This window comes from Sturnira hondurensis, unplaced genomic scaffold (genome assembly GCF_014824575.4).
Source record: "Sturnira hondurensis isolate 20B ecotype Veracruz unplaced genomic scaffold, ASM1482457v3 Scaffold0021795, whole genome shotgun sequence".
NCBI classification, from domain to species: Eukaryota; Metazoa; Chordata; class Mammalia; order Chiroptera; family Phyllostomidae; genus Sturnira; species Sturnira hondurensis.
Genome location: NW_028094426.1, coordinates 9,839,267 through 9,858,037, shown reverse-complemented (window position 1 = coordinate 9,858,037; position 18,771 = coordinate 9,839,267). Strand labels below are relative to the sequence as shown.

General features: G+C 38.9%; 1 protein-coding gene across 3 annotated transcripts in view; it reads left to right on the top strand.

Annotated features, from left to right (window-relative positions):
* PTPRO (protein tyrosine phosphatase receptor type O) overlaps window positions 1–18,771 on the top strand; it is a 199,737-nt gene that overhangs the window by 133,192 nt on the left and 47,774 nt on the right. For all 3 annotated transcript variants that reach the window (XM_037033896.1, XM_037033894.1, XM_037033895.1), the window contains exons 8-12: window positions 1,499–1,619; window positions 1,941–2,134; window positions 3,050–3,161; window positions 5,374–5,525; window positions 6,732–6,852. In XM_037033896.1, the coding sequence (XP_036889791.1) occupies window positions 1,499–1,619; window positions 1,941–2,134; window positions 3,050–3,161; window positions 5,374–5,525; window positions 6,732–6,852 (700 nt within the window). The remainder of the gene's footprint in view (window positions 1–1,498; window positions 1,620–1,940; window positions 2,135–3,049; window positions 3,162–5,373; window positions 5,526–6,731; window positions 6,853–18,771) is intronic.

Genomic DNA, 18,771 nt, shown 5'->3' with positions numbered 1-18,771 from the left:
CATAATGTTTCACTATTTCATGGTTTCCTCCTCCCTATTTTGCCTCCACCATCAACTGTACCACAGGGTCTTTGCTTTACTTCTCACCCAGATCATCCGTGAGATTCACCGCTAGTGCCCATCCTCCTCCTCCTCCAACTCCATGGGTCTCTGTGGTAGGTGGATCCCGTGGGAAGTGTTAGGAATAGAACAATTTTGACTCGAACCTTAAGTTCATCTGGCCTTCCACGTTGGTATATTGTATCCGTTAATTTAAATTTGTCCTCACCATGTGTATGTTCTTCATGTCTTGTATGTTCATTCTTAAAATAGTGCTGAGACTTTAAAAAATTATGGCACAGATAAGCCATCAACAATATATTGTTTTCCCTTGACTCATGCCCCTTTGCAGCAGTTTTACAATTTTATGTAATCTCGGGGCCAAAAGCTGAGTAATAAGAGTCAACTTTTTAATATTCTGGCTTAAACATCCTTACAGCTCTCTGTGAAGTAGATAAGAGTATTATCTATAGTTTATCAATCAGGAAGCCAAGGTAAGAATTGCTTTAAAAGTTATAAATTAAATTATCAACAAATTCCCATGTTTGTGAAGGTAGAGTCAAGATTTGATCTCAGGCAGTCTGAATAGAAAACCTGCGTTCTCTCCACCAAGCAAGACTGTGTTAAAATTAGAAGTACTAAAGGTTAAAGCAGTACGCTTCTTAATCATCATTCCTCTGCACAGCAACATTCAACTTGAATGGCTACATTTTATTTATCTGCTTTCTCTGTGCTTCTCTATAGGGTGTTTGTTACATGACCAGAGTTTAAAAAAACAGTAAAGAAGAGCTCATCCAATGAGAAATGTTCCGGACAACGGTGTTTTGCAGAGCCATAGTGGCCTTGCAAACTGTGTTCTGTTTGGTCTCCACACTGAGCCGGAAGTGTGGACTAGAGGGCACAGGCGCAGCTTCTAGACCCCCACAGAATCTCAATATGTGACCTTGGCTATTCTCTGGCTTTACTTTTTTGATCTATTAAACGAGAAATTTGGACTAGGTAATTTCTGAAGTCGTTTCCATCTCCATAATTAGATGTTGTGTGCTTCTCGGTGACAAGGGACTGAGGGCATTCCTGCACTGATCTTTGTAACGTAATCAGCTGACACTACAATTTAGGGTATCAGACTATCCTTACAGTATTGCTGATTTGATTACAGTTAGAGGCTGATGTGTCTCTTGTGGACATCGTTACAATTGACACTGATGGGTATAAAGCAGTTCCCGGGGCTTATTAAATCCAGCCATAGAATTGAAATCTTCTGGGCCCTCTTCACTGTTCACACAAACTATAAATCACCCTGATTTTGGAATCTGACCTTTCCTGGCCTGAGGAAAGGATTCTGGATTTCAAAGGCATCTGTGGGTTCACAAAAAAATCCCTGAATACAATGGTAGCCTCTGTGTCACATTCTAAAACTGCAGCTCTGAAGAAATCTTACTGGGTGTTTGCTTTAAAGGTGAACTCGAGCAAATCCGTTATTGAAAATCTGGTTCCTGGTGCCCAATACCAGGTGGTGATGTACCTAAGAAAAGGCCCTTTGATTGGACCACCTTCAGACCCCGTGACATTTGCCATTGGTAAGTTGCCAACCATAAGAATAATAACTTCATCTAAGTATTGTGTGGAGGGGTGCAATGTCCAAGCTCATGTTATTATCATCATCTTGTTCACCCAATATCCTACCTTCGGAGTAAGAAACTATTTCAATTATGCAGCTGGTGGACAGTTATAGCATTTATTGCTGGTGGGGAGCAGCGAATCAGGGGCAACTATGTTTAGTTTTCAATGATTGTATCAGAAGAGTGAACACTTCAGTTATGAAAAAGAAGTTTGAAGCCATTACTAAGATGTTAAACATTTCTTCTTGGGTTTCTTTTTTCACTCCCCCTTCTCCTTAGTTCCAACTGGAATAAAGGATTTAATGCTCTACCCCTTGGGCCCTACAGCAGTGGTTTTGAGCTGGACCAGACCTTACTTAGGAGTGTTCAGAAAATACGTGGTTGAAATGTTTTATTTCAACCCTGCAACAATGACATCAGAATGGACGACCTACTATGAAATAGCAGCGACTGTCTCCTTAACTGCATCCGTGGTAATCTCTCCTTAACTGTCTAGCACACTTTTCTGTGTGAATGGACATGCCTGTGTGTACCAAGGGTCAGAAAAAGGTATCTGTAGATACACACAGGCAGCTTGCTACTATCAAGTTTTTTTCATTGTTGGTGTTAGGGTTGTTTTCTGGTTTTGTTTATTTGTTTGTTTGGAAGAAGAGAGAGAATTGTGTGAAACTAGCTTTCACCCGTAATTATTTGTTAGTCCGTATTTTAGTAGAGCTATCAAGCACTTACTGTTTGTTACCACTCCAAGGGAGAAAAACACAACAGATTACCTTTCATCATTTAATGATTGGCTGATGCTGCTTAACTGTAACGATGACAGTTCTTGACATCTACAAATCAATTAAATACTGTAATGTCACCTCATTAGGGAGCAGATAAAGACTGCTTTTTCTAAAACTTGAATAATTTGTACAGTGCAGGTTACCTATTGGTCACACACAATTGCCCTCTACCCAGCAGATAGCTCTGGTAATTGCCACCCATAAAGGGCATGTGCTTATGGTCCAAGCTGGGAGAATACAGAGTTGTTAAAAGTCATTTGGCATAGAAATAGGGAGATGTGTACAAACAATCACTTGCAAATAAGTACTATTTCACTTGTGTAGCATAACTTAGAAAAGTGCAAAATAAAACCAGCTTTGGAAATAGTTGACTCTATACCTTTGAATCACTTTTGAAAATTCTATCACATTTTTGCATAACATTTTATTTACACCTTACCTCATTCCAAAAAGAGGTGTTTTTTAATGGAAAATGTGGTGTATACAACAAGCCACGGAAAAGAAAGACAAACATTAGTTATTAATTCTTTTTATGGCAGGTAAAAATAACTCTATTCCAAAAATATGCTTTTGCCCCCTGGACTCTTGTCCCCTTGCTGTTTTTAGAGAATAGCTAACCTGTTCCCCGCGTGGTACTACAACTTTCGGGTGACCATGGTGACGTGGGGAGACCCGGAACTGAGCTGTTGTGAAGGTTCCACCATAAGCTTCATAACAGGTGAGCGGCGCGAGGGGAATGGCTTCCAAGGAGAGAACACTCTTTGGTGGCGGTTCCAAAGGGAGGCACCTCCGGAGTGTGTCAGTCGCTCACACAGGACTGACCGCGCTCCAGTTTCATGGAACATAACGTGCTGGAGTCCGAACATCATTATTTGTTTAAACAATAGCCTTTAAAAATTAAAATATCATTCTTATTCTGAGTTACTGTCCTTGATTTGTTTTTCTTCTGAGTCCCTGCCCTTGAGTTATGTGCCTGTGTTGGAATTTGATTAGACCAGAGATGGCGCAGGCAAAGCTTTTAGCTTCACACTGCATTCAATTGACTTCACCCATTTGATGACTGTATTTGCTACAGGGCCTCCCCTTCCTTGTTATTTAAGCCACTTCTAAAGTCACAGGCTGACTGCAGTATTGTTCTCTGCAGGAGTTAAGACAAGCCTCGGAGCCAGGTAGACCTGGGTTTGAATCATGGCTCTGCCGCATACCACGCACGTACAACCTTGAGCAAGTTAACTTTTCTAAGCCTCAGTTTTGTTATGGGGGAAAACAGGGATGATAAATGATCCATTCTCTGTTGTTATCTATTATTGCCTCAATTAAATAAGCTACTTAGCAAAATACAAAGTTTTAAGTAAATTTTAAAAATGTTCGTTCTAGATCTTGAAGCCTAGGTCTCAATTCTCACATTTATAATATGGGCATAATATCCCACAGGATACTATGCAAATGAAATTATGTAGTTTAAATCATTAGTAATATGTAATGGTAGCTGTTTTGTTTTTACACTTATTTTTAAAATTAGTTAAACTTAGCTCTTTCTTTGTCTTCTGACATTTCAATTTTAAAGCAACTAAGGATCTCATACTTCATTTTCCTGTGCTTTTGCCTGTGACCCGAATTGCCACAATGTGCAGTATAAAAGGAAAGAGTAACAAAATATTTGAGTAAGGTGTGATTTATTAGACATCAAGTCTACTGTCACTGTTAGGCAACTTCCGGTGTCTGCAAGTCACGTTCATGATTATGCTGGGCTACCAGGTGGTGTTTAATAAACAGAGAGTGACATCTTGTGGTCCTTCAGTACCATGCTGGGTTTTAGAGGAACAGGATGGAGTACAAAAATCTAAGTGGAGATATATACTTCTGCATTTGCAATTTTAAATATGCTTCTTGTCCTCACTAGAATTAGGACATGAGAAAGTATCCTTTGAAGAAATGTAAGTGTAGGTAGCTGTATACGATGAAGGCTGTAGGAATATATTAAGAGGCTATAATGCAGCCAGGGTTATTATCCTTTATTAGAATATTCTGAAGTATGATATGGGTCTGTGTTACTTGCTAAGGCACATTGCTGATATTTCAAGATTTTATTGTCAAACATATGGAAATGCTACTGTTATTTCACATCAAACAGGAAATGTGTTTTTACTCATCTTCTTTTTAGTTTCAAAGCATCTTTAGTTATGTATGTTTGGAATATCAGTAACATTTCAAAGAAAATAATTCATTATGATTTGTAGAAATTCTCCGCCAAATATTTTAGTGGGCTTTATGCTGCGTCATGGATAAAAATATAAAATAAATTAATAAACTCAGTGTTAGAGAGAATTTAACTTTGCAGCATGATAAAAATACCTTTTCTTCCTTCCATTATTCTTGCCTCAGCAGCATTTATTAAAAACCTACCTGCTGCAAAGCATTTCAATTAAGACACTGCCAGTGACGTTGCCTTGTATTTTATGCAAATAATATTTATTTTCTGCTCCTCTGCTCATGGATCCTGCCGCCCTTTATTCCAATACACACCTTCGCCACTCCCAGTGAAAAAGATATTGTTGTAGAATCCCAGAGTTTCCAGTACTTCTTTGAACATAAGTTCACCAGTGCTTAATAATGAATTCATTGATGCAAAAGCATACCTGAACAAGTGAACATTTCAGGAATTTTGTAACTGCAAAACTTGTATAGTAGACCTTGGTATTCTTGGGTTCGGATAGTGCTGCCTTTGGTCAGAGCCGTACAGGTGAGGGCCCACGAAACCTTGCACTACGTATGTTCACTGCAGTCCTCAGAGTCCCAAGGGTGTCCAGGACCACCATGGGGTGTGAATTTTAATTATTTAACCTTATATGGGGTTTCATGCTCTATTGATAAGTACTTTACTCTCAGTAGTCTCTTATACTCAAGTTTCTTGTTTCCCCCCCGTGTAGCCCCAGTGGCTCCAGAAATCACTTCTGTGGAATATTTCAACAGTCTGTTATACATAAGCTGGACGTACGGGGACGACACTACTGATCTCTCCCACTCCAGAATGCTGCACTGGGTGGTCGTTGCCGAAGGAAAGAAGAAAATTAAAAAGAGCGTATGTTTCTTTGAATCCCTTTATTGAGCATGTGGACACTTGCTTGCATAAACTATGGAAAACCACTAAGCAAAGTTTACTGAAATAGTAAACAAATGTTTGTATGCTAGTTGGCATTGTATCGGGCTCTGAAGATTGGCTAGTGGACCAAAATTAAGTTCCCCTTTTTTATGGAGCCTACTTTTTCATCTCCAATAGCTGAAATAGTTGTAACTATTGACTTCCCTTATAAAGTTATGATTTGAGCTTTTTCTTTGGGATGCCAAACATTTTCAAGAACACCACAGTTAATAAATTTCAACATTTTCTTCATTTATCCCCAAACACCTAAATATTTGGGTATGTTAGGAATAGTGATTTGGGGTAGGAAATTGTGATTTCTTTTCTCCTATATTAACTTTACTGACATTGTATTAGTAGGGTACAGATTAAATGACTGTAATAAAGCAAAGCAAAGCAAAACAAAACAAAAATGATAATAGCTCAAAGAAAATCACAGTTTATGTCTCTGTCATGCTAGCCCAGGGCAACTGGGGCACCTCTTCTGTAAGGGTTCTCTCTCCCTTGTTGCTCCTGGGGCCGCGCTACGTAGTTCTCATCTGCAGAGGTGGCCCTTCATTGGCATCTCATTCACAGACCAGCCTGCAAAAGGGGAAGGAGAGGATGGGAAAGCCCAGCACTTATAGGATGTGAAGGAAACTAAATAGAAGTTGCCCAAGTGACTTCTACTTAGAATTCATGGGTCAGATTTGAGTCACCTGGTTTCCTCTAGCTGCAGGGGAGGCTGGGAAATGCAATCTCTGGTTAAGAAGACAAGTATCCAGACATGGTTAGGTTTCTTCTGAGTGTCTCAACTAGGGTTGAGAAATACACGTATCAGGAGCAACACACCAATTGTCTTTTCTAAAAATGTCTGTGAGTTATGGAGAAAAATATCCGAGGGATACATATTCCAAAGAAGGGAATTAATTGAAAACATGCTTTGATACATGCTATGTGTGTTTAGAGCTACTTTGCATTTATTTGGCTCAGGTGAGGAATTCATGTCATTTTTAGAGGAAATAACATATTATAAGGCTGTAATCAATTGTAGATTGTATCACAGAACAGAGAGGCCATGTCTTCGATAGTCCTGAAGTTGTTTAGAATGGTATTACAGTTCAGGTTTATTAGGAGGTTAAACCCTCAGTTTTCCTGATCTTACAGGTAACACGCAATGTCATGACTGCAATTCTCAGCCTGCCCCCAGGAGATATCTACAATCTCTCGGTAACTGCTTGCACTGAAAGAGGAAGTAATACCTCCACGCTCCACCTTGTCAAGCTCGGTAAGATGAGTGCATGGCAGTGGGGGAGGGGACGCGGTGGAAATAACATGCTGGGGGAACTACCATTTGCATTTTTCAGTTTAGCATGGTCTTCTCAACTCTATGAGACAATGGAAAAAGGGCTCACTCTCTTTAATAAGGGCAAAATAGTTGTTTACGCTACCAAAAGAGTGTGTTCATCTTAGTACAAGTTTCTGCGAATGCAGTGTTTACCGTACTGGGAGACAGGAGTGTTCCTCGTTCACGGTAAAGGTAGGAGGAGCTAAGGAGTCTCAGGACTTGAAAGAGGGACGGACCTTGGAGACTATCTAGAGCGGTGTGCTCAGTCCCATCAGAAGCCGTTCCTTGTTCCTGTAACTGTTACGTGAGGCTCCCTTTAATATCTCCGATTAAAATCCGTAGGTAAAACAACCCACATACTAATTTTTAAAAACTTGATACAATGTCCTAACTCTAATGTAAACTCAAGATAAAATAAAATAATTTATAATAAAAGAATATGGATACTCCATGTATATATTCATATGCAGTATCCTTCTAAAAATCATATGAAATTGCCTGATGGCTACACATTATTATATGAATAAGTTTGAGTTTACATAAAGTAAAAGGATCCATAGTTCTTCTATATAAAAAGTATAAAAGTAAGTGAAGAAATGAACAAGTTCATATTGACTAGTTATAAATAACTGAGCAAGTGTAAGTACAGGTAAACTTGAGAATTAAAAACAAAAATTCAGATAAGTAGTAAGAGACTAAATGTATTTTTATATAATAAAAGAAAGGGGGTAAATAACCTAAATTAAAGTTTAGATAACATTCCAAAAAATAATAGGATGTGGATGAGGGAAAATCAGAAAAGTATGATATTCTTGAAAATGAGCTAGAATTTACTGTACAGTATAGTGTGAAAATAGTTGTTGTATTATGAAACACAACTAAGATATGATACTATGTAACACAAACACAGCTTGTGCATTCAACAATCTACCATGTATTGAGATAAACATTTCTTTTCTGATAGTTACTTCATAGATGACAATCCTAGAATCAGCAGCAGGCAAAAGAGAACGGAGTGGCAAAACTCATTTGGTAGACCTCATGGGGCAGTATTGGTTTCAAAGTACCAACCCCCAAATAAATGCATTCCAATTTAAAGTGTGATTTTCACAGGGGAGAGCTTATTTTGTAGGTTAAAAATTAAAATACACAGAAGGGCAATAAAGTATTCTCAAAACACTTAATACAGTAGTGACATCACTGTTTCATATGTCTGCTGATTTGTCCTCTGGGTCTGAGTGTCTTCATCAGAGTCTCCAATCACCACTGTTGCTGCATGTGTTCATATGTGCAGCTCTAGGTAGAGAGCAATGGAGGGTGTTTTATTAGCAGCTTAAATACCATGAATAGCATGGTTGGTGGTGAGGTACCTTTAGAAAACTCTTAGAACATTCTCCAAACAATACAAAACATAGTATTTCCCTAGTTTACCTGATAATTTTAGTTCTCTTTAATTCATTGCACTGTCTTAATTATTTTTGGTATCATTTTGCCATGCAGAAACTAAATTCTCATATTGGAAACCCTTTAAAATTACATAGGTAGTTGGAAATACATGACATTTTGAGCAAAAAAGTAAATAACTAATTTTTTAAAATAGCATCTTAATTCTATGTATATATTTTTCTTACTGACAGTTTTCTTCTAAGTTAATTAACTTCTTGAAAAAAGTCCAATATCATTGCATGGTAAAGTACTTGCGATTATATTTATAGTGGAGTAATTCTGGTGTAACATTAGACAGTCATGAAGTACTTTGGATGTGGGACAAATTTTTTTGTTGGACCTTTCTTGATCATTGCAGGACATGTAGCATTTCTGTGTCCTGCTCACAGAAGTCCAGTCAATTTCTGTTGTGACTATTAAAATCATTTCTGCATATTTCAAAATGCCCTCAAGGGGGCGGTACTGCTTATGTTGAGAATTGCTGGTAGAGTTTAACTTGGGGCACTGCTGGCAATCTGCTCTTCTTCCCGGGCAGTCTGCACTGGAATTTTAGGAATGTGGAGATCGTCAGCTTCCAACATTGCATGATCTTTCTATTAAGAAAAAATAACAAGGTGGCAGGTGGAGACAGGAGGGAGGTGGGGAGGGCTGGTGGAGTGGGCTGGGATATAGGTAAAGGACAGAAAACGGTACTTGAACAACAATAAAAATAAAAACATACGCTTTAAAAAAAGAAAAGAAAAAATAGCTTGCCTATTAATTCTAACCATTGCCTGTAATTTTTGTCCATATATGAATGTCAGTTTAAAACTCATTTCTGGATAAGTAGAACTACCTGAAGATTGTGCTCATGTGCCCTGTGCCTTTCTTTTCCAAAACTTTATCACTATGGTAAAGGGATCTCAGGTCCTAGCTGCCGTAACCAACTCATTTGATTTGTTAGTCCCAGCTAACATGCAAGTTCAAAGGCGATCTCACAAAAATAGCATTCAGTGGGCCCATTGTGTGCTTTGCGTCATTGTTATCTGACATTATGGATGATCTATCAAGCGAGTGTGGGTTGAAGTCATGAACTGGTACGATACTATTCATACTCCATAGCAGCCTGAGTAAAAACCATGATAATTTCCCAGGCAGAGGGAATAGGCAGAGGCCAGACTACTGTGTACCGGATTTGTAAGGCGTACAATTGAGATTTTATTTTGAGTGCAATTTGAAGCCATTTAGAGAATTTAAAATAAATAATCCAACTTATATTTAAAGGAATCCCTCTGGTTGTTCAAGGGAGATAGAATGGTTGGGTCAATAATGAAGGTAGGGAGACCAATTAAGGAACTATTTGTCCTTAGCTTTAACAACCGCATTCTAAATTAAACAAGTACCATGGGAAATTATGGTTACTTTGAGTAAAGTGGTAGGAATGGAGATGGAGAAAAGTGGACAGAATTCAAGAGCTATTTTGGATGCTGTGCTCATGGGGCTTTCTGATTGAACGAAAATAGGAAACGAGAGAAAGGGAAATCAAGAATGACTCACAGGCTTCCCTCTTGACCAGCTATTTAGATAGTAGTACAATCTGTTGAGAGGGGAAAAGACTGGAAACACCAAAGAAGAAGTAAATTTGGGGTAAGGTGAGAATCAAGGCTTCTTCCTTGTATATAAAAATATTGAGAAAACATCCAAGTTTTCTGTTGTCAAATAAAGAGATTATTGCTATAAGTGTCTGGAGATTGGGAGAGAATTTTAGCCGGGAAACATAAATTTACAGGTGTCTGGATAAGATCACCAAGAAGGAAGTAGGAAGAAGAAGAAGAGAAGGCCTGAGTCTACACTAGAAGAACCACCCCAGCATTTAGAATCTGAGCAAAGAAGGAGAAGCCAGCAAGAGAGCCTGGAAAGAAACAATTAATGAGGTCAGAGAAAACCAAGACAGAAAAATGTGCACAGCACCGTTGTCAAACTTCTGTCTTATCCCTATCACAGATGTGTTCCGGCAGGTTCAAGATAAGGAATTAGATGACTTTAGTGTGGGAAGAAATTTGTAATGTAGTGCAATGTCTCCACTTGAGCAAGCTGGAACCTTGAGAAATTTGATCCACTGCTGAGCCCACATCTAGAAACACTGATTCAGTACTTTATATCCATCCGTTGGCTATATTTTCCTAGATTTAGGTGTGTTTTTCCATAAGAACTTCTGTTTCCTATTAACACATTTGACCACACCCATTTGTGTGACTTTCTGTTTCTGTTCCAGAATTTAGGTATTAATGACATTGGAGATGGTGGCTTGACTATCTCAGTCATGAAAGATTTTATATCAGTTAAAAATCTTTATAACATAATTTGACTATGGACAAAAAAGAATCAAACTACTTTCAAATATTAGGAATTTGGATGATATTAGAATCTGGTTATCATGATATTCAAGTAGAGTACAAATAATCACAGAGATTTGGATGTAATGTAATTTCTACCTATATACAAGTCCAGGCATTACATGGTATTGCCCCTCAGGGTCTCACTCCCAGTTGAGAAAATTTGTTTATTCTTATGTTGAAATCATTGAGTTTATAATTTTTGAAATAGTTGCTTGGGTGTATGCAGTCCTTATTCTTGGTAAGAAGGAAGTTAAGTGTTGTGAGTCATGGCAAACCAAAGTTCCTCTCCCTATCTACCCATACTTATTTCAAATGGTCTCCTACTAAGTGACTAAGTTGTTATCCTCCTTAACTTCACCAAAAGAGGGGAAGTGAGTTCCATGAAATAAGATCACAAATAAATTGTGTCAATGGAACACAAAGAAAAGGAAAAAAAGAAGAAAGAATGAATGGAGGGAAAGAAGGAAGAAAGTTAGAAAAGAAAGTGTGAGATATATACATCCCATCAGTTAAAAGAAGTTAATAAAGTAATTAAGGTACTATACTTTAAAAAAATTAATTCATTCCAAGATTTCTGTATCCAGCAAAGCTTTCATTTAGAATGGAAGGACAGATTAAGTGCTTCTCAGATAAGATCAAATTCAAGAAGTTCATCATCACCAAGCCCTTATTATATGAAATGTTAAAGGGACTTATCTAAGAAAAAGAAAATAAAAAATATGAACAGTGAAAGGACAGCAAACTCACAGTTATTAACAACCACACCTAAAACAAAAGCAAACCAAGAGGACAGCTAGATCAGGAGCAGAACCATAGAAATGAAGAACACATGGAGGGTTAGCAACAGGGGAGTGGGAGGAGGAGAAGAGGGAGAAGGTACAGAGAATAAGTAGCATAGATGGTAGGTAGAAAATAGGGGGGAGGGCAAGAATAGTAGGAGAAATACAGAATCTAAAGAACTTGAGACATGTGGACATAAACTAAAGGGGGGAATGGTGGGGGAGGGGTGTGCAGGGTAGAGGGAAATGAAGAGGGGAATTAGAACAACTGTAATGGCCTAGTCAATAAAATATATTTTAAAAAAAGAAAAAAAACTAATTCATTCTGTCAGTCAACAGATACTCATTTAGCCTTCACTATATGCTATACACTAACCTATGTGTAGAGAGTACGGAAATTAACACACTGACCAAAGTGTCTACCCCTATTCCAGTGAAGAAAAGGGGATGATAGACTAAATATAGAATGTCTAATAATGACACATTTATGAAAAGTGAAACAAAAAAGAGGAAGTGTTATGGAGGGCAGGGTGCAGTTTTGTAGGAGTAGGAATAGGGAAAGCTTCACTGTAAAGATGATATTTCAATCAAAACCTGAAGGAGGAAGTGAGCCAAATCAATAACAGGGAGGGAACCCCCAGTGCAAAGCTCCGGAAACAACCATGTACCTGGCAAGTTCAAGGAAAACTCAGGAAGGCGGTGTGGCTGACATGGAGTAAACAAGAAGAGTAGTAAATAAAAAGGCCAGAGGCAGCAACAGAGCAGATAATGAAGGGTCATTGAAAAGACATTCTACTCCGAGTAAATGACACTCCACTGGATGGTTCAAGCAGAGAAGTCACAATGGGATCACTTTGGTGAGAGCAGACTGTTCCAGGGTGAGGGTAAAGGCAGACAGATAAGATGACCATACATCCCTGTTGTCTCAAACACTAGTTTACATCTGTGATGGATCACTTACAAAGTAGTCATCCTCCTTACCAGTCCTTTTCTTCCCCCAAAGTATTTTAATTTGGACACTGTTGATAAATTACATGGTCATCTCAAAGTTAGGAGGCTCTTGCATCTATCCAGAGAAGAGACTATTCTTGCCTGGATCATGATGGTAGTCATGAGGTTGATGAAAATTTTATTTTGAAATCGAAGCTGAGAGAATCTGCTGATAAATTTAGGTGCTGTCCAGAATGAATGAAAGGAGTCTAGGGAGATGCCAAGGTCTGGGACCTGAGCAATCGGAAGGACAGAAGTTCTATTTATTGAGTTGGTAAATGTTATGGCAGAGGCAGGTTGGGAAAATGAACAGAAGTTTTGGAATGTGTTGTCATTTGAAGGTGTCAATTAAACATCAAAGAACAGACGCTGGGTAGGCAGTAGGAGCTCAAAGACTTCAGGATTAGAAGTACAAATCTGTGGGTAGTCAGAAAACCGACTCTATGAGGTTATGGAGGAATGAATGAGTAAAGAAAAAAGAATGCTGTCCACGGACTAAGCCCAGAAGTACTCCAACCTTAAAAAACCAAAGTGGTGAGCAGGAATCAGCAAAAAGAAAAAAGGAAGAAAAAAAACCTAAGAAGGAGTGGCTAGTGAAATACAAAGAAGAATAGAAAAATGTTGGGTGCTAAGAGCCAAGCAGAAGAACGCTATCCAAGGACTAAGCCTAGAGGCAGGCACTCCAACTTTAAGAAGTCAGAGTGGTGAGCAGGAATCAGAAAAAAAAAACACACAAAAAAACCCTAAGAAGGAGCACAGTGAAGTACAGAGAGAAACAGAAAAATGTTACATGCTTAGAGCCAAGCAGAGAACGTGCTTTGGTGAGTGGACAGTGATCTACTTGTCCAGCCTGCAAAGTCAGGATGAGAAATGAGAACCGACCACTGAGCTATGCAACCAAGAAGTCGCTGGTGACTTGGAGAGGAGGCACGTAGGTAGCGTGCTGAGGGGAACATACAATGAAAAGGATTTCAAGACTGACGCCAGCTGGAGTAGTAAAACTTGTGAAGGGTGTTATTATAAAGAGAAAAGGAGGATCTGAAGGAGAGGATCCAAGAGTATTCATTTGTTAGGTTGGGTTTTGTTTCGTTTTTCTTTTTTCTTTTTCCTTAAATAGTTGGAAACAGCTTTTCCATGAGCTAATCAGAATGATTCGACAGAGCAGAAAATGGGTTATGTAGAATAGTTACAGGTGAGACTTGCTAGAGTGATGTCCTTGACTGAGCCAGAGGAGACGGCCCAGGGTGCCCGTGGAGGAGGCGGCCTTAGACTGAGCGAACCTGCTGTGAGATGGTGAAGGATAGAGTCTAAGGGCAGTAATGGGGTAGGTGAGGAGGGTGGGAGTGATGACGGGAGTTTGTGGAAGTCTTTTCTGTTGATTCCTTATACATGCACACATGTCCTTCAGGTTTGCAGAGGATCATTGCTGGGCAACTCCTCCTGTATAGACCTGGATGGCCAGCAGCCCCATGCAGGCAGTGTTTTCTGGGTTAGACTGCCAGGCATGTCACGTTCCACGGCTCTATTCCTGTATCTGCGGCTAACTGATACCTCGTCTGAATATGCTTGTATATTGCTCCCGTTTGCCACTGTGGTCTCTAAGTTTCACTGCAATGTGCCAGCTGCCCACAGTCATGTCACACAACTTTAGCACTTCCTTTAAAGTACTTCTCCTGTCCATCATAAAGTGACTTGCATGTTTTGCAAGTTTCTGTGGAATGTATTAGAAGAATCTCAATGATGGACTCATAAGGTCGTGATTGTGATGTTTTGAACTAACTTATGTACATAATGCAAGTGCCCACTCTGGATAAGTTGGTCTTCTGGAACTTTTTCAAGGGGGCATCGTCATCCCCAGTTGACTTGGAAATGAGGGGGAAACACCCGTATTTGGTGGGGAGGAAGCCCGTGTAGGAAGGACCCTGAACTAGGGGTACAGAGGCCTGGATCCCGATTGTCACTCTCACAGATACGCTGTGTTACCTTAGAAAGGGGGCTCAGGCCCTCTGGCTCCTACTTGCCTCCTCTATAAAATGAGAGTCTGGACTAACTGGTCTTCAATGTTCCTTCAAGTTTTAGAATTTAATTCAGACGTAAGTAAAGGCAACAAGGTTAATGATCCTTAAGAGCAGTGATCTTGTTCTAAGAAGTGTGCAATATGTAACTCCTAACTAAATAAAAGTGCTAAGTAAAAGTACATATTCCTGGAGCCAAAAAAAGGAACTCAGACATTTTGTCTTGAAACTAAGTTAAATGAGACCTTTCTCTGGAAAATTCTACCAATCTTCAGAAGCTACATAAACTGGTAAAACCATAAACATAGCCAGTTATTCACGGGGGGACATTACATTTGCTATCATTAAGCCGTAAACGCTTTATTTAAACTGCAGTGGAAAGACAAGTATTTCTAATTCCTGAAGAAATTTTGTTTATGAATAGGGCCTAATTACAATTTAATGCTAAGTATTTGACTGTAGTTTTTTAAAAGTTCTCAGTGCCATTTTTAAATGGTCTAATTACTTGTTAAATGTATCTAGGGAGAGAATCTCTCAAGGTCAACAAGAGAATAGGCCTAATAAACTGTAATTCTAACCAAAGTTTCTGGCTCTTCAGTATAATTTTACTCTTAATTTTATTGCATATCAATGTTAACTTACTCTCAATAATTTCTCTACTCTCTTTTTTTTTTAAAATAGTGCTTCCTTTTGCAGATGTTTTCACCAAGTTGAACATAACTTACGCAGTTTACACTGCTGAAGCCAAGTTGCTTTTTGGCCAAGTTTGTACAACTTAATCTGCTTAAGGTGGAACTGCCTGAGTTGAAGAAAATAAAAATAGACTTTAAAGACATGTAACATAGACGTTAAATACCATCCTTTGTACACTATGATACTAGTAAATTGCTGTTAGTGAAACTGAGGATTTATTAAAAATAGATTTTGCCACAACTGATCCTTTTTTACAATGGTTTTGTTTGCCTTCCCTGTATTTCCAATGCCACACACTTGTAAAATGACTGACCCAGCTTAGAGGTATGAAATGTAAGCAGCATGAACCTAGTTGGCCCTCCTAGGTAGAATTCTGGCCTCATTAACACCATTCTACAAGAGCTAAACTAATGGGTCACATTAAAATAAGGAACAATGTAATAGCTGTCAGAAAAAGATGAACTTTTAGGCAATAAATACATTCCTCTCCGCTCCAAGGCTAAATATTACACCTGGCTCCCTTTGGAATTCCTTAGGAAATAAGAGATTTGCTGCCAGAGCAGAGAAGGAGAGTCAGACACTCGCTTGTACTTCATCCAAGGTCACCTTCGCTCCCCAGAGCGCCTAAGCAACAGCCCGAGCCTCTCTTAATCCAATCTAAATTAAATGGTAAAGATAGCTTTGCAGCTTTCCAGCCTGCGCATGCTCTGTGAATGGTGCTGGATTTCCTTATAAAATGAGGTTGCACTGCCAGCTCACATAGGAGAGGCACTGAAGGGGAGAGAAAACAAGGAAAGGGAGAGGGCCCAGTAGTCTATTGCAAGACCAGCAATGTGAGAAAGCTTTTTGAGAGTGCTTAACACCAAACCACGCTGTCTCCATACCCTGTTTTGTAACAACAGTCTATCTATTTTACAAGATCCTCACATCAAATATCATAGACTCAAATTATTTTAACCAAAAGAAAATCTGACGTTGTGGAACAGGGCAATTTTGAAGAAGTTAAGATTTAAAATGTGCTATAAAGATAGAAAGTGATAATCAAAAGATGTTCTATAATATCTACATGATTCTTTATATTACATAAAGTGTTTTTATATACATTATCTTAAAGCTCATCTATTATTTATAACATAAACAAGGTATTCTTGTCCCTCCCTTTTATAAGCTAGATTATATCTGATATTTTTGAATAATAAAAGACTATATTAGTTTGCTTGCTAGGGCTGTCATAATAAAATATGACAGATTAGGTGACCTAGCCAATAGAAATATATTTTCTCATGGATCTGGAAGGTAAAAATCTATGATCAATGTGTTGGCAAGTTTGGTTTTTCCTGAGGCCTCTGTGCTGGGCTTGCAAACAGCCTCTTTCTAGTTGTGTCCTCACACGGCTGTTTCTGTACCCATTCATATTTGGTGTCTCCATGCCCACATTTCCTAGAAGGAAACCAGTCATGTTGGATTGGAGCACATCCTGACAGCCCCGTCTTACCTTCATCATTTCTGGAAAGGCCCTCCTTCTAAGTACCATCACATTTTGAAGTATTGGGGGTTAGGGTTTCAACAAATGAATTTTGTGGAAATACAATTTTTTAAAAGATTTTATTTATTTATTTATTTATTTATTTATTTATTTATTTATTTATCTTTAGAGGGGAAGGGAAGGAGAGAGGGAGAGAAATATCAATGTATGGTTGCCTTTCATATGTCCCCTGCCGGGAACCAGGAACTGTCCTGCAACCCAGGCATGTGCCCTGACTGGGAATCGAACCCCAATTGTGTGGTCCGCAGGCCCACGCTCAATCCACTGAGCTACACCAGCCAGGGCTGGAAATACAATTTTGAAAGACAGAGACCAATAAAAAGGTTCTAGGTTCTTGTGTGTAATTGTATTTCCTATCATATGAAATTAATACTATTTATAATAAGCAATGTTTAGCTGTTACTTAGATCCACATCCTCAGCCAGGTCAAAAGAAAGCTTTACTCCAGTTTTCAAGACACAATTCTTGACTCTGCTACTGAAAGCTGATGATTTTTATAAACACTGTTACAATAAAAAGGCAAACTAAATCAAAATTCAACCCTGGCATGTCTGGTCTTGACTGATGCTTGAATTCTAACATCTCTGGTTAACGCATCTTGACCTATGTTTTAAATCTTAATGGAGAATATATATTGAGTTTCTACAGGTGGCTGGTTCAAGGCAAAGAGAATATAATGTTTTTATAACATGTGGCACATGCTCTTAAATAACCTAGTAGGATATAGTAGAATCAGAACTTCACTCATAGAGATTAAATAGGAAAGCATGAATGGCAATAGGTCAGAGATAGGAGGGTCACCAAGAAAGAGTCATCAGGTAAGGCTTCAAGAAAGAGTTAAGACTTCACTGTGCCCTCGGAATGGTCAGAATAAAAGAAAGGGTACAGTAAGGGGAAATACATGAATTAAGACACAGTGTGGCCTGTGTGATGGTCAGCGAGAAGCCTGGCTTTCCTGGGAGCAGCGTGTCTCTGAAGGACGGGTGGTGGTTATGGCAGAGGGGTAACCTGTGGCCAATGGAAACAGGATCTTTGTAAAACTTGGCCCATGTGGATTTGACACAACAGACGCCATCGCAACAGATCAGTGATTTTCAACCAGGGAGCCACAAGAATTTTTAAAATAGACAATACATGACTCTTTCATCAGGGTCACTGACCTCTTTTCCCTTAGATTGTCAAATACAAAAATGACAACTGCCAACACAACAATAGCCATCCAGTGTGTGAATGAATCAAAATTACACCTACTTTTTTGTCAAGGTGACAAAAATATAATATAGTGTGGGGTACACTAAAAATTTTTAGTAATGTTTATGTGTGTCATGAGGTGAAAAAGGTTGAAAGTCACCATGATCATGGCACAGATGAGATTTAACATGAGCCAAGTGTGTTTTAAAGTGACCTGAGCCATCATTGAGAAACGAAGAAGCCGAGTAGAGGCAGCAAAAAGGAGCAAGGGACTACTGTCATGTCTGATAAGTGTGACGACAAAGCCTGAAACGTCGTGAAAAGAACAGACAAAAGGAAGAGCTGACAATAATTATCAAAAGACATGCTATCCGGTTCTGAGAAGCAAGAGGAGAGCTACAGAACTGTCAGCTTAGATGATTGGAAGAGTGGTGGTTCTCCTGAGGGAATCAGGAGGAGCTGGAAATCAGAATTGATCTGTGGGAAGGCCAGGACTCCAGGTCTGTTTTGTCCGCACAGAGTCTGAGGTAACAGTGAGGTATTTGAGTGACCACAGATGATAGATGACTGGAAATACATGTGTAAAAAGGTCAGACCTGGAGATTCGAATTTGGGCAATGTTCCTATCAGATAACTAAATTGATTTCATCTACTCATCAGAAAAAATATATAGAGATGTCCCAGGTTTTATAATCATTGTCCAAGAAGCATACCCTTCAGTGGTGTGTATTTTTTTAAGAGAAACACCCCAGGCTCAGCCTAACAAATCATTCATCTGTGCTCCAGACAACCTCATACTTTCTTCCAAAGATCCAAGTTCC